The sequence below is a fragment of the Galeopterus variegatus genome, unplaced genomic scaffold (assembly GCF_000696425.1).
Source record: "Galeopterus variegatus unplaced genomic scaffold, G_variegatus-3.0.2 Scaffold166, whole genome shotgun sequence".
Classification (NCBI taxonomy): Eukaryota; Metazoa; Chordata; class Mammalia; order Dermoptera; family Cynocephalidae; genus Galeopterus; species Galeopterus variegatus.
The window spans coordinates 624,156-639,718 of record NW_007726277.1 but is presented as its reverse complement, the minus strand read 5'-3'; the positions used below and the strand labels follow the sequence as shown (position 1 = coordinate 639,718).

At 37.0% G+C, this 15,563-nt stretch overlaps 1 protein-coding gene across 3 annotated transcripts in view; it reads left to right on the top strand.

The window, feature by feature from the left end:
* Positions 1–15,563, top strand: part of XIRP2 (xin actin-binding repeat containing 2) — a 346,249-nt gene that overhangs the window by 221,451 nt on the left and 109,235 nt on the right. For all 3 annotated transcript variants that reach the window (XM_008594722.1, XM_008594712.1, XM_008594726.1), the window contains one exon: positions 6,998–7,151. In XM_008594722.1, the coding sequence (XP_008592944.1) occupies positions 6,998–7,151 (154 nt within the window). The remainder of the gene's footprint in view (positions 1–6,997; positions 7,152–15,563) is intronic.

Here is a 15,563-nt window from a genome sequence, read left to right as displayed (position 1 = left end):
TCATTTGCAGTAACATGAATGGAACTGGAACCCATCATGTTAAATGAAGTAAGTCAGGCACAGAAAGAAAAATACCACATGTTCTCACTGGCGTGTGGAATCTACAAACAATCAAACAAACAAAAAAGTGGTTCTCATAGAAGTAGAGAGTAGAGTAATGGTTACCAGAGGCCAGGAGGTGCAGGGAGGTGGAGGTGTGGGGAGAAGTGGTGGACAAACGGTTACAAAACTGTTCTACATACCCTAAGTGGATCACTGTACTGTATATGCCTGTGTTGAAACAACACACTGTACCTCGCAAAAAAGATACAAGTAAATGTTAGCACAAATTTTTTTTTTTTAAACTGTAGAGTTGTGTATTTATATAATGATTTTCCAGCAGGTGGCAGTAGCATGTTCTAGTCTCACATAATCAGTATATTATGACAATTTTCTGACAGATGGAGAAAAAGGTCTTAAGGAAAAGTCATCTTTCTCCAATATACACAAAGGCACTGTGTGGACTGGTAGTGACCAAACTTCTGACTGTTCCTCCTCTACTGCCTTTACCTGGTAATCTTTCTCTGTCTGTCCCTTAAATGCCTGTGAGATTCTTTTCACAAGGGTCTGCACAGAGGCTGTATTCTCTATTGAGTAATTTAATAAACTTAACTGTTCTATCACCTTCTTGCTAATGAGCCCTAAATCCTTCACTCCAGCACAGATGTTTTTGAGTTTCATATATCTACCTGCCTCCTAAATATCATCTGGATGTCTCATGGAAAACTCAAACTCAACATGTCAAAAACTTAATTCACCACCCATGCCTCAAAAATGAAACGCAGGCATAATTTTTAAAACCAGATAACTCTGTTGTTCTTATTAATATTTTCATGGAAAAGTTCAGTTTTACTTTCATGTATGAGTTGTATATTGGGAGGAATGAAAGAGTGTGTTTGTGGAGATCCCCAGTAGCTCCCATCTGGAGTTTTGTTGCTCCAAAACTGAGGGCGTGGCATATGCTTGATCCCCCAGCATTTCTTCTAGATCACCTCATTCTTTGTGGGGGGTCCAGAAAGGAACCCAAGATTAGCCCTTATCTTTCTGAGGCACCAATAGGTTTGGGGAAGAGATTCATCCCGTTCCATCAATTTTATAGAGCCATCTAAATTAGAATATCTAGAAGTTATGCTAAAATTCTTCCACTCCTCCACTACCTCTATCCTAACAATTACTAATTTTACACCTAAATATTTTTAATGCATTCTCTTCTGTCTACTCCCCTTCTTGCTATCCTACTATAGGCTTTTTCTATATCTCAATTGGAAATTTTAATAAACTTCTGTATTAGTCCATTTCTGTTGCTCATAATAAAATACATGTAACTGGGTAATTTGTAAGAAAAAGAAATGTGTTACTTACAGTTTTGAAGACTAGGAAGTCCAAATCTAGGGAACACATCTGGTGAGGGTCTTGATGGCGGTGACAGTGACTCAAGGGTCTCATATGGCAGAAAATTGTGGAGCAGACAGAGAGCACTGCTCATGTGCTCTTCTTTTAAAGGCCTCAGAACCACACCCCTGCCCACCATTATTAATCCATTCACTATGGCATGGTCTTACACTCTAATCACCTCCCCAAGTCCCCAGCTTTCAATTACCATAATAGGATTTCCCATGCTCTTAACACCGTCACAGTGAGGGTCAAGTTTTTGAGGGACACTCAATCCAAGGCAACTTGTTACCATAGTTACTATATAAGATGTTGCCATCTTATTCCATAATTATCTCTTTTTCCACACAGCTGACAGATATATCCATCTAAAGTACAAATCAAGGAATGTTCCCTCCCTCTGTTAGACCACAGCACTACTGTGGTCTTTCTTTCCTGCCTTCCTTTCTCTCTTAGCTCCCACATATGAATGAGCATATGCAGTATTTATCCCTCTGTGCTTTGCTTATTTCACTCAACATTAAGTTGCTCCAGGTTCATCCATGTTGTTGCAAATAGGAGTATTTAATTGTTTTTTATGGCAGAGTAGTAATCCATGGTGTATATATACCACAGCTTCCTTATCCAATCATCCATTGATGGACATTTAGGTTGGTTCCATATCTTGGCTATTGTAAACAGAGCTGCGAAGAATATGGGGGTGCAGGTATCTCTTTGACATGATGAATTCCATTCGTCTGGACATATACCCGGAAGTGAGATTGCTGGATCATACAGAAGATCTATCTGTAGTTGTTTGAGAAACCTCCATATTGTTTTCCACAGTGGTTGTACTAATTTACAGTCCCACCAATGAATGGGGGGGAAGGGAGATTGGAAGATAATTGGGTGGGGACAAGGGGTACAAGGGTAATTTCTGGTGGTGGGTGTGCCCCCAGTGTGAATCTGGCCCTCAGATCACGGGCAGGAGGGGTGACATTAGCTTTGTATCTCATGAATATTCTCAATAAATAAATAGATAGATAGATAGATAGATATAAAATAAATAAGCAAGCAAATAAATAAATTACAAATCAAGCCTGGTCACTTCTGTTTAATTCACTTTTAAGAGTTCTTGCTGCCTACAAGATCGAATTCCACTGCTGCCCATGATTCCGCTCTCACATGTCCTTCTCCGGGAAGCTTTCTCTAACCACTTCCTCCAGGAACTTCCCTCTGTGTATCCACAATGCCTACATTTCTTTATTAAACACTCCTTTTTATGTCACAATACTCACTCGATGTGTTTCACTGCCACTAGACTATGAGATTTTTGAGGACCCAAATTGCATGACTTGTATTTATGGTGCCTAAAATAGTTCTTGAGATATGAGGGTACTTCAAAGACTTCATGCAAAGATTTGTATTATCTTTTAATTCTATTTTTCCACAAATTTTTTGAAGTACCCTTGTATATCAAGTATTAAGAAATATTTTGGATGAATGGAAGATGAATGTAAGATAAAATAACTGAAGGGGCTTTATAGAGGAGGTTGCACTGAAATAGGTTACGAGGGAAGAAATATTTTTAATACATAAAGAGAGGAGGTAAAGCCTTCCAGAAAAGGGGTTCTGTAAAGGAATGTGGGGGTTCAGATTCAAAGGCGTGAATGGACAAGGGAATTTGCTGAAAGCAGGTGAGACAGTATCACAGCAGAATTCATCTGAGAATGTTTCTTCTTAAATTTTCTGTACTTTGGTAATTTCCTTTTATTTCTGTCCTCTTCATGTCTGTATAAAACTTCTTTACGTTTATTTAAATATTTTTATTTCTCTAAAGGCAAGAACCCACAGAGTCTGAGAGTGCACAAGAGCTAATTCAGCATTTTAAATATAGACATGTCCAAACATTTTCTTTTTGTCAGTTTGTGCTCTTCTTCCCCAGTCCCTTCCTCTCACGGATCTACACTGGCAGAAAAAAATATAAAGTAATAAAGCAACCCACTTTCTTTTGAAATGCCTGGTAAGATGTTCTGAACATTTTAGGTGATTCCATAGCTCCACAGTCTCTTGTGAAATAGATGTTTGGTTGTATTAAAGGTTGGCATTTTCTATTCTCACATCTTAAAAAATTATTTTATCTTTCAAGATTATAATTACACATTAGGTTAATGAAGTAAATGTACATAAATTTATTTTTTGTACATAAATAAATGTTCAAAAATTATCTTATTCTATTTTAAGTTTCCCCTATTTTCCATTGCTTTTCTGGTTTCAAGGTGCCTTAAAACTAGAAAAGATTGTAGACATAATTGCAAGATTTTATTTATTTACGTATTATTTAAGCCAGAGCTTGCACCAGTGGCCCTAGAACTGCTTCTCCATAATCAGCCGTCTCTCCTGCACCCTCAACCTCTTCTCCAGATGCTTCTTGCCTTAACAGAAACATGGCTGTCCCCTGAAAATATCACCATCCGTAAGTCCTCATGTACCTTGAGGCCACTTTTCTTCCTGACCACTCCTCTCTCACTTCCCTATTCAAAACCCTGTTCCTTTGAGGCTTGTTCCAGTCAGGTGTATTCCACTGTCCCCACTCCCCCCCACCCCCCGCCATCATCGTCACTTTATTTATTAAATTTCAGTTGGTTTCCTCTTTGACCAGGGTTGTTAACACTTCACAGCCGTTCTCCTCCCTCTGAGCCCAGCCCTTCCATTATCCTGGGACATGATCACAGTCTCCAAGTTCCTGTATTTCCTCCTACTTAATGACTGTCTCCTCCACTCTAGCTTTCATTCTCATGGTTACAACCGGATGTCCAAGTGTAACTATTCTATTCTCTAAGCACTAAAGCAAACATCTCAGTCACCCCTCTTTCCAATTTACTTTGCCAAGGGTTCTTTAAACTCACCAAGATCTCTAGTCTGTTGACCCTTTTTCTGTCTTTTTTTTTTCTTTCTTCCCTTTTGATCCATCTTACATTTCATGGTGTACATTTAAATCACTAGTTTAGTTGTCGTGATGGTAACCTAAATTCCCTTTTACCTGTACCCTCCCTCACCTTAGTCCACCCTGCAACATACATTTTCTTTTTTATTTTTTCCTCACAAACCTCCTGGGTAGCTATTCACTTTCTCATTGGCTGGACTAGAACTGTGGAAAATCTTCAGACTAAGTCACTCAGCAGGGTATATTGGTTGCCCTGGAAATTTAATATTACCAACCTTGAATGGGCCCTCAGTGCTGCACAGCTAGAAATATCGTTGTCTGGTCATCTCACTTCCCCATTCCCCACAACAATGAAATTAGACTTTTTTCGTTTTCTTTAAACACTCCTCTTACTTCCATCAGAATTTGCATCCTAATAGAGAAAGAAGATGGCTTCAGACTGGAATGTTGTCTTCAAGTTTTCAAGCATACGAATCATCTATATCTGCACTAATTTCACCTTCCTTCTCCTCAGTGACAACTATCTTCTCTCTGTTCTTCTGCCTTTGGGTTGTATTTCTATCCATGCTTTGGGTACATCCTCTTAGGAATTTTACATCCTTGATTGCTGCTTTTCTGTCTATGCAATCAACCTCTTCATCTCACTGATTCTTTACAGTTGGCTTTTCAACACATGCAAGTCTCTCCCTTTAAAACAAAACTAAGCACATATCTCTCAAGTTACTGCTCTATCTCTCCCTCCCACTTTAAAGCTAAAGTATTCATGGAGTTATCTGAACACTCCCCATCTCCCAGTCCTTCCCTCACTTCAGTTTGCCCTCCAGCATTTTTACTTCCACCAAAACAATTTTGCTCAATGGTTTATAACCATGTTGCTCAACTGAAGATATATATTTATGTTCTCATGTAATTTACACTCTCAATAAGAATTCAATGTTGTTCCTCCTTCTTGTCTGCTTTTTCTCTTCTGCCATAACACTTAATGTTTGCATTTTTCAGTTCAATGTTGGCTTGATTCTTTATCGAGTTGGACTCACTCTATCACACTCTATATACTCTCCTGCTATGCAAGTTCATCCAAACCTATTGCTCCAATTACCACTAAAAGACACATGACTCATAAACTACTCGTTCAGTTTGGACCTTTCCGCTAAAAGCCAGGGCTACGCATCCAACTGCCTTTTGGTACCCAACTTATGATCTGTCTTTTTTCCCAAACCAGACTTCTTCAGATGTTTTGTTGCCAGTTAATGTACCACAATTCATTTAGTTGGTTGTTCCAGAAAGAAAAACAGAATTTTCTCTTATCCTCACCCACCTCTGTCAAAGCTCAGCTTCAATCCATTACCGAGCTTTGTCAGTTTTACATCCTAAGTAGCTTTCTCCCTTCTGTCCATCTCCAGCAATACCCTTTGTCCAAGATTGTCATTACTTGCCTGGAGTACTGCCACACTGAAGATTCTAGTTGGTCGAACCATGCATATGTGACCTTCTGTCAATCTAGCCTACTGAAGAGTAGTGGCTCTCTACCAGGGGTAACTTGGCTCCCTATGAGAGATTTGGCAATGTCTCAACACATTTTTTATTGCAACAACTGGGGAGTTGGGGACAGGTGTTGCTGACATCTAGTGTGTAGAGACCAGGAATGCTGCCATACAACCTGCAGTGAATGGAATAAGCTCCCACAACAAAGAATGATCTGGTCCAAAATGTCAACAGTGCCAAAGTTGAGAAGCCCTGCTCTAGAGGTAGACTGAGTTTTTCACACTGCAGGCCTGATTCTGTCATGTGTGCACATGCACACATACACACACACACACACAACACTTAAGAACCTTCAGTTATACAGGAGGCTATATTTGCTAAACAAATTTAAAAATCTAAGACTTATTAGTAGCTGTTAATATATATTCAACATAAAAATATTTAGTCTGATTGACTTGGTTTGTTTTATTTGATTATGTTACTCAGTCAATGAAATAAGGAACACTGGACTCCCTATATTTGAAGTATCCTTTATACTTCTTCTCTGGGAATCTTTTATCTCTTCTCTTCTGAATTACTATCTCATAGAAGTAATTTCATACTGTTTATGAACTGACAAACTACTCATTGTATGGTGGCTGAATGGGTTTGTAATTTGGGAGCCCTATAATTGCTAAGATTACCACTATAGAACAAGTAAGACATTTTAAAAAATTAATTTCTTTCTGTCTTTAGCATGCAATGTTTATATATTGCTATTTTTTCAAAGTCCCTCACCGACATTTCTCAGGCCTAGAAATATGCATCTATTAACATATATAATTTTGTACCATGACCCTCATTTCCACTTTCTCTCTTTTATGAGGGTAAACCCTCCCCTCCACACACACACACACACACACACACACACACACACACATGAAAGAAAAGCTAATTTAGAAGTGGAACCAGTGGCAGAAAAGTAAACTAAAAGCCAGATATGTGTTTGCAGTTCTAGGCAAAGTTATCAAATTTTACCCTAAGCATATTGGAAAACATTACTCATGATAGAAACCTCCTCTCTCTCTCTCTCACTCCTGCCTTCAAACCCCCAGAAAACCACATCTGTTTTCCACTGATAGCTTTTAACACACATCTCTTTAATGTTTCTAACAGGAAGTGGAAATTGAGCAAAATTTGTGTTCGCCAACATTTAAGAGTTATCCTGGGAGCCAGTCAGATGATTCTGTGAAAGATTCAGACAAGAAAGGCGAGGAAACCTCTTTTGACAAGATGTTACCTGAAAGCGGTCATAGCCACATCTTTGAAGGTTAGCATAACATTTTGATATGATTACTTGAGATCAAAACTTGTACAACATGAGTAGTTAATAAATAAAATATATGAGGGGTTTATTTAAAAATTAGTAAGGAAAATGATGAAAGCATATAGTTAAGTAAACATAATTCAGAAAAAATAGAGGCATATGCAAAAGCTTCTGCCTCTATTATATTTGACTTTGATTTTAAAAACTAAATTAAATATATTTTAACTGACTATAAACAAGTACAACCATGACTGTAATGCAGTACAATGAGTATGTTCAGTATTAGGCTTTTGAAACAATGCACTTTACCATCATCTCACTTTTCCTTTTGTGGGGGGGAAAAAACCATATTTGTCTTTTTTGTCTTTCTGTCTGTGGGTAATAAAAGGATAAAATATGAGTAACCGTCAGTGGCAAAATAAAAAACATGCCTTCAGCGTTTCTTTTCAGACGATTAAACTAAAAGTGTTTAATGAATTTGGAATAAAAAGTGACATGAGACTGTCTGTCATATTTTAGGGAGAAACCTCATAAATTTGATTAATGTTTTACAAATGTCATTAAAAAGTTAATAGCTCATATGTTAGAAATTGCACTACTAATATAATTTTCAACAATGAGAGAAGTGAAAAATAGGAATAATTCATTGGAAAGCACAGATATTATTTATCATTTCAGATTCGGCATATTCTGGATTTTTCCATTTTAGACAAGTAATGCTTATTGTAGTATTTGTGATATTTGCTAAAGATCATAGTTAGTACAACTTTTAGGATGTCATTTGGAATATATACAGCAAACTGTGTAGTTGCCAGTCAACACAAGCAATGTGAAATAGTCTGTGGAATATTACACTCACAGTTTGGGAAAGCAAATGATACTCTGCTTTAAAACTTTGCTATCCAGGGCCGGCCCCGTGGAGCACTTGGGAGAGTGCGGCACTTGGGAGTGAAGCGGTGCTCCCGCTGTGGGTTCAGATCCTATGTAGGGATGGCCGGTGCGCTCACTGGCTGAGCGCGGTGTGGGCGACACCAAGCCAAGGGTTGCGATCCCCTTACTGGTCACAAAAAAGACAAAAAAAAAAACTTTGCTATCCAAAGTGTTGTTTGTGAATCAGAACATCATCATCATCTGGAGGCTTATTAGAAATGCAGAACCTTGAGCCCCACACAGTCCTACTATATCAAAATCTGCATTTTAACAAGATCCTCACATGATTCATGTGCACATTAAAGTTTGAGAAGCTATATTCTATGACAGTACAGACTGATCTTAAGGGTAAGTTACACACAGTTCAGCCCATTTTTATTCCATTTGTTTCAACATGTAATTTGGAGTGAGAGGCAGGTATGGGGTGAGTAAAGAGGAGTTTGCTAATGATGAACTGGGGATGGATTTCTAAATACATGTAAATTGAGATCTCAATCTCTATTTTTCATTTTCAATTTATTTTGGTATGCCCAATTGATATTCTAATATGAGTAGTATCAGTCTTGAAGAACTTACTTCACATATTTCTGACTCGTGATTAAACTTTATGTGGACTTGGCTGAATGTAAAAGAATCAGATTAGCAGAAGCCAAAAAAGGAAAGCTTTAGGGAATGATATGTGTTCTGACGATACAGGCCTGCGGAGATCTTAGCATAGGGAAGTAAAAATGAGGTTTGCAAACTGACCCAAGTTATGTGTGATGATTAACTCCACTATTTACATTCTACTTCTTCTCATTTGTGTTTTCTTTTGTTTCTGTGCAAAGGTTTTAAAAAGCTTTTTATTTTATGAACTTAGAGAAGATACTCTAGACAATAACCATTATTTGGTATCAAGATATGACTTAAATTTGAGAGTGACGTTGGATTTACTTTTCGAGGAACACTGAAAATATGAACAGCTAAACTTAAAAACACAGGATGGGAAAATTGCACTAAGTATGAACATAACAGCTAATTTTATTTTTTATTTAATCTGTGCTTTGCACAAGAACTCTAATTCCTATGCATCACTACTATTAAAAGAAAGAAAATTCTTTCATTATGGGTTCTTTTTAATTCTTCCACGGTGCCCAAAATTTCTCTCTCTACTGGGGCAATTATAAACTATTTTAATATTTAACTAAGTTAACTTGAACAGGCTGTATATAATAAGCTTGACAACACCTGTACAATCAAAGGGTATTTTGATACTGCTGTTTTGCTACAAAGATTCACTTTATTCCAAGAAGATGAACACATACATCTGAATAAAGTGTGATAACTGAAAGACTTCATAGTTAATACAATTATATGTGTGACTATTATGGTCCCATACCAGTTAAACATCTTATGTAGCCACAAGAGTTTCATACTTGAGTGTTTATTATAGTTCTTTCATAAACAGTAGATTTTGAAAATTACACTTACAATTGATTATTAAAATGCAGCTACTTAATATCCTGCATTTTTAGAATTTACTAAACAATGTGAATTCACAACTCCATCTTAAGTCTCAGGACTAGCAGTGCCTGTTGAGTTAGTTCCAGCCCTTTATCCTCAACTGCAAGTCCAGGGCAACACAGAAAGGCACTGTGATTCCCACCAGTCTTCCTTTCTACGCTTGGTGATCCACTCCCAGGTTCCCACGTGATTTCATTGCTCTCATCCCTGCTATTTTGTTTGCTCCACTTTCCTCACTTATGTATTGGTGAAATTAACGCATACCTCTTCAGCATGCATGTTGGTGCAATCCATCTACATTTTCCTTGCACATACTCTAATGGTTAGTTGTTGCAATGATTCTAAGAAGACTTGGCTCATGCTAAATTAAATGTTAAACATGGGAAATCCATAATTTGACAAATTTGGGCGGTATAATAGATATGAGAGAAAAAACAAAGCACTCAATATAAGTGATTTTGACTAATTGTTTTTACTTTAGTAATATAAAAATCTGATTTGCAGGATTTCCTTTAGATATTTTAAAACCATAAGCTGGAAAGTGAATGGTGTGAGTCTTACATATTGATGTCCAATCTACAGGTATATAGAGTAAAAATTTATACTTGCTGAAAAACTCTAGATCAAGGGATGCTTCAAATAGCCCAGATGATTGGGTAGTGTTCATGTAGTTTGTATGACTTGGGATTTTTTTTTAATGTGACAATTGCCTGCTCTTCACTTTTATTCTTTAAACCATAATTTTAATTTTAATCTTCTAAGTCATCAACATGTAAAATGCTAACAGATAAAATATATATTCAAAGTCACTCTTTCAAGTCTTTTGTAATAAAACATGGAAATTACCTGCTGTATTTCTTTTTATTCTATACCATTAAAGCTAAATTCATTCTTCATGCTTATAATGGCCATTCATCTTCTGTGACAGATTTTACCAAACAAACCGAGGGTTCTGTTCTTTTCTATTTTTTACTACTTTTTAAGTAGTGGGATCCTTCCAGTTATTAATGTTTCTAAAATATTGAAGGATGTGAAGTATACGTATTTGTGTAAGTGATTGTTACTGACATATCTTGTTTTTGTTTAAAATCAGACATTTTAGAGTTATGCTCTTTAAAAGAAATTTCTGTGATAATAAAAGAAGTGTTCTGTATCTTTGCTAGTAAGTAACCAGTAACTACATGTTGCTATTAAGAATTGAAAAGCAGCTAGTGTAACTAACTGCCCAACTTAATCATTAATTTCACTGAATTTTAATTAATGAATATGTAAATAGTCACCATCTTGGACAGTACAGTTTTAGAAATAATATTTCTTCAAAGAATTCATTATCCACTCTTCTTATAGGAAATGATCCAAATATTAGGTATTCATTTTAAGTTATTCATTATCTTTATTAAAATATATGTGGATAAGTGGAAAGAAAATACATGTCAGCAAAATAGACAAACAAATAAGTAGTAATAATCCACATATTAGGATATTGCCTTCAGGAGCTAGTGACAATCTCTTCTCTCTATGGTATTTTCTAGTGATAAAATAATTTCACCCACGTTGCCTTTTCAACATGATGAAAAACAATGATTTTATCAGGAAATATCTACAGTGAGGCTTTGCATTTTTCCATAACATCTTTTCTAGAGCTTAATTGTCTTGGGAATATGCATCCTCTCAGATCAAGAAGCAAAACATTCTCTAAATATCTAAGGTCAACAAAGTTAAGAGAAATGAAGTAACAGGATACTTTAAAATTAACAGCACCATTCCTTTAATAATAATTTTAAAAGGTCTTCATTTGAAAACCTATAAATAAATCAGACGTTTAGTCACAGAGCAGCCCCAGCAAAGACCATTGGCACCATTTATTCTGCTCCGACCGATTTGTTCCCTCTAAAGAGACTCAGAGGACAAGCTTTCAGACCTAGTCTCTGGACACACCATGATGGAGCCAAGACTCCCAACACTGGCTTCTGCTTTCAGACATGTTTCCTTACCCACCCATACTTTATTTTAAGCCCCAATCAATCTTCTGAAAAGAGCCATGTTATTTTAATTCACATAGGAGATGTTTTATTGGGAAGAATACTGTCAGTTGATCACCATTCAGAATAATCCTGTGGTGATGCCCTGTGCAAAGAAGAGAAGCCATTTTTTATATCAGTAATCACGTCTAATAGATCTGTTTACCCAGTTAAAGAATTTTTTCTCTTTCTTCAAGTGGGGTTCACCTGAAATTTTTCAATGACTCCCACATGTTCCTTTTAATAGCTATTATAGTCACTGACTCAAAACAAATTCCAGAGTTAAATCATGGTCCCAGTAGCTGGGAGTTTGCTATTCTGAGGAATACGTAATGAAAGGTCTATTCACGAGGTCGTTCACATGGTAACTATAAATCAGCACCTTGGAATCCTGGAAAATTTCCATTGATTAACAATCAAAATCCCAGGAACTCATTTTGAGTTTGAGTATGGTCATACTTAATTTTAAAACATTATGCCATCAAAGAAAAAGAACAACAAATAGAAATATTTCTCTTTAAAAGCATTCATTCATTTTACCCCCTTGAAATTAGAAAAAACTAAATGTTATTTTTAAATATTCTGATTGTAGAATGTCAGAAATGTGTATCTGTTCCTACAGAATATTTTTGATGTGCTGTTTTCATTTTTGCATTCATTTATTCCTTCATCAGCAAATATTTATTGAATACCTATGTACCAGGTGCTTAGGGATATCAATAAATAAATCAGACAAAAAAGAGTAAAAAGAAAAAATCCTTCACTTGTACAGCTTGTATTCTAACAGGGTGATACACACAATGGACAATAAAAGTAATGAAGAATTATATTATCAGAACTTAAAAAATGCTATAGAAAATATAAACCAGGATAGAGGGGATAGGGCATGGTGGATGTTTGTAATTTTAATTAGGATGGGGAGAATCCACCACAATGGTAAGGTAGTTTTTTTTAAGCAAAGACTGTAGTAAAATATTTTGTTTTCTTCATTTTAAAAAGTAAACATACAAAATCATATTTTGTTAAAGACAAATATAACTGGTAAGGTTTGAGGCAGAATCCCCTCTGGGTTATCCCAGACCCGGTGACTGGAGTGACTATATTGCTGGTTTCTATGTACTCACTAGAGGACAGAGGAAACATACAGGCAACTGTAAAATCCTTACACCTTACCACTGTCACCAATGCAATGTGTGTCAAGCTATGCCTCCCTTCGTTTCTCAATGTGCATCTTGTGCATTTGAGGACTGTTTCTAACCTGATCTATGGAGAACAGTCCGAGACAGGAGAGCAGAGGGCAAGGAGTCCAAGACAAATTACAGGGCTGGCCAAGCCAAGAATAAATTATTCTAAGGAAAGGTGCATGGGAATTGCATTACCTAATAGGTTTGAAATTAGAAAGTTAGTACAAAGGGGAAACACAAGAACCCCACATCCTAAGTTGAGTTTATGACTCCATGCTTCTATCAAGGTTAGCATGGCTCATATGACTGTCAGTGTTCCAAAATAAAAACAACATCAGAGGTTCATGAGAGGGTGTCTGGCTACGACAAAGGCTACTGCGAGGCTAAGGCTGATGTTGCGTATCCTGATCACAGTGCCAATTGTCCAGCTTTTAATCCTGTTCGTGACGCCAATTGTAAAGCTAGGTGACCATGCCAGTTGTCGGGCTCTTTTACCTGCCAGTAATCCTGCACCGACTGGGCCGATTGTCGAGCTAGGGCTGGGTCTGGAGCTCCTAGACACCTCAAGCCCATTCACAGACTGGATCACAAACCTCTCGCACGCCAGGCTGGGTCACCAGACCCCTTCATGCAGGTCTATGAGCTAGGCAACGGGCACACGGTCCTTGGAAGCTCCAGGTCTGGAAAAAACATGGCCATGCAGGGTGGGCCCCAAGGCAGTAAACACCAGTCAAAGTGGCGCCGCCTTGCAGGTGCATGTACTCCACTCACACACACAATGTTACCAAACCACTCTGAACCAGCTCTGAGGTGAGGGGAGCCTGACCAAATTGTTCCATTTTCCAAACAGACGGTTAGGTCTACACTGGAGAATTTTGATGACAGGTATTGGTGATGCAATCCTAGCAAGGCTGGGTTTAAGATTAGAGCATGGCTAAGAAAACTCATTACTCTGAGGGATGATTTTGAAAGAATGGAAAGAAAGAAGGAAAGGAGAGACGGAGGGAGATAGAGATAAAAAGACAGAGAGAGACAGAGACAGCAATGGAGGAAGAAAGGCAGGAAGAGAAGGGGGAAAAAATAAAGCAGTTCTATGAAGTCTTTGAGAAGTAACTAGAATCCAGTTACTCAAGAATTTTTTTGGTGTGAGAGACAGAGCATGGGAGCAGTAGCAACATCCTTAAATTCAGCAAATGTTTACTGAACACGTCCTAAGTACTTGCCTCTGTGCTTGGTATTGGGAGTCAGGTTTGTGAAGACACAGGCCCTGCTCCTGAGTAGCTTGTAGTTTAAGAAAGGTGTTAGGCTCGTAAACATATAAAAACGTTGGAAGATGAGCAGTGCTACAGTAGAAGGACATGTAGAAGGAAACACAGGAAGCAGCTACTTCTGCCCCTGGGCCAGAGATGTTTCATAGATAGGCTGAATTTTTTTTTTTTCTAGGTGTTTTTGAAGTACGAGTGGGATGGGAATTGACCAAGAAGAGAATGAAGGGATGTATGAGAGGGAGGGCTGGGAGGAGGGGTGAAAATTCCAGGTAGATTTAGCTGATGAAAGGGCATCAAAAGTAAGGATTTGGGAGAAATAGGGACACTTCCTCCCACATGTTTGATGCTTAGGAAATCATTTCAGTAAACATCCTTCTATCCCCATGAGCTGGGGCCGGGGAGGGTGCTAGATTCTAAGCTGGGGTGAAACAATTCTGATCTAGGTTAATTAGACTCAGCCTCCAGGTTAAGAAGACTGGTTTGAATGAAAAGGGAAGACTTAACTTAGTGCTTTCAGAGCTGATTAAAATGTTTATTGACATGTCTTAAACATTTTTATAAATTGGAGAAGTGGAGTGTTTGTCTATTTCTCACCATGGTAAAAAAACAAACAAACAACAACAACAACAAAAACTAATGTTCTAGGGACAATCCTAAACTCTAGATATTTCAGATATAGGGAGCAGTAAAAAAGCCACTACAGATATTAGCTAATTAGCAGTGCTGCTTTTTCTTAAATTCAATTTTCAAAGTATCTGAAGTTTTTAATGTATTTGTATTTTCAACAATTGCTTTTATTAAAAATGTCTGTTTTCTCCACACAATTTGTTATGGACACTTAATAAAAGAAATAATTCAGTTATTTGAAATTGAAGTTAATTATACATATTTAACTTTTAAACATAATTTCTTATTTCGGCTTAATGCAGCTTTATATGCCCTTTAAAGTACATAGTGTCTTTCATGCATTATAAGAATAACATTAATAATAAATGTGAAAACAAAAATAATAATAGCATATGTACCTTTCTCTTTGTGAAGTTACATTTATAAAGAGCTACATGTTTCTATATTTGGCTCTTTTTCTATATCTGTAAATATGGGGATAGGCCTAAAATAATGTTCTATGAATAAATTTTGCATGTCACGGTTATGATTCTTTATTTGCAACTTCCAAACTGATGAAATAGTATATGAGGCCTCAATTAGAAAGAGCACACAGAGTTCCAGCCAGAGGGTCTCAGGAATTCATGAAGAATACCACATACCTTTGTATTGCCTAAGACAAAAATCCAGTTCTATTTTTTGAAGATCATCTTTAATTTTAAAAAAAAAATCAGACTTGCCAAACACAATATTTAACTCATTCTGTTAATAGTTTATTTGGGGCTGGCCGGTTAGCTCACTTGGTTAGAGCATGGTGCTGATAACACCAAGGTCAAGGGATTGGATCCCTGTACAGGACAGCCACCAAAAAAAAAAAAAAAAAAAAAAAAAAATTTATTTTGG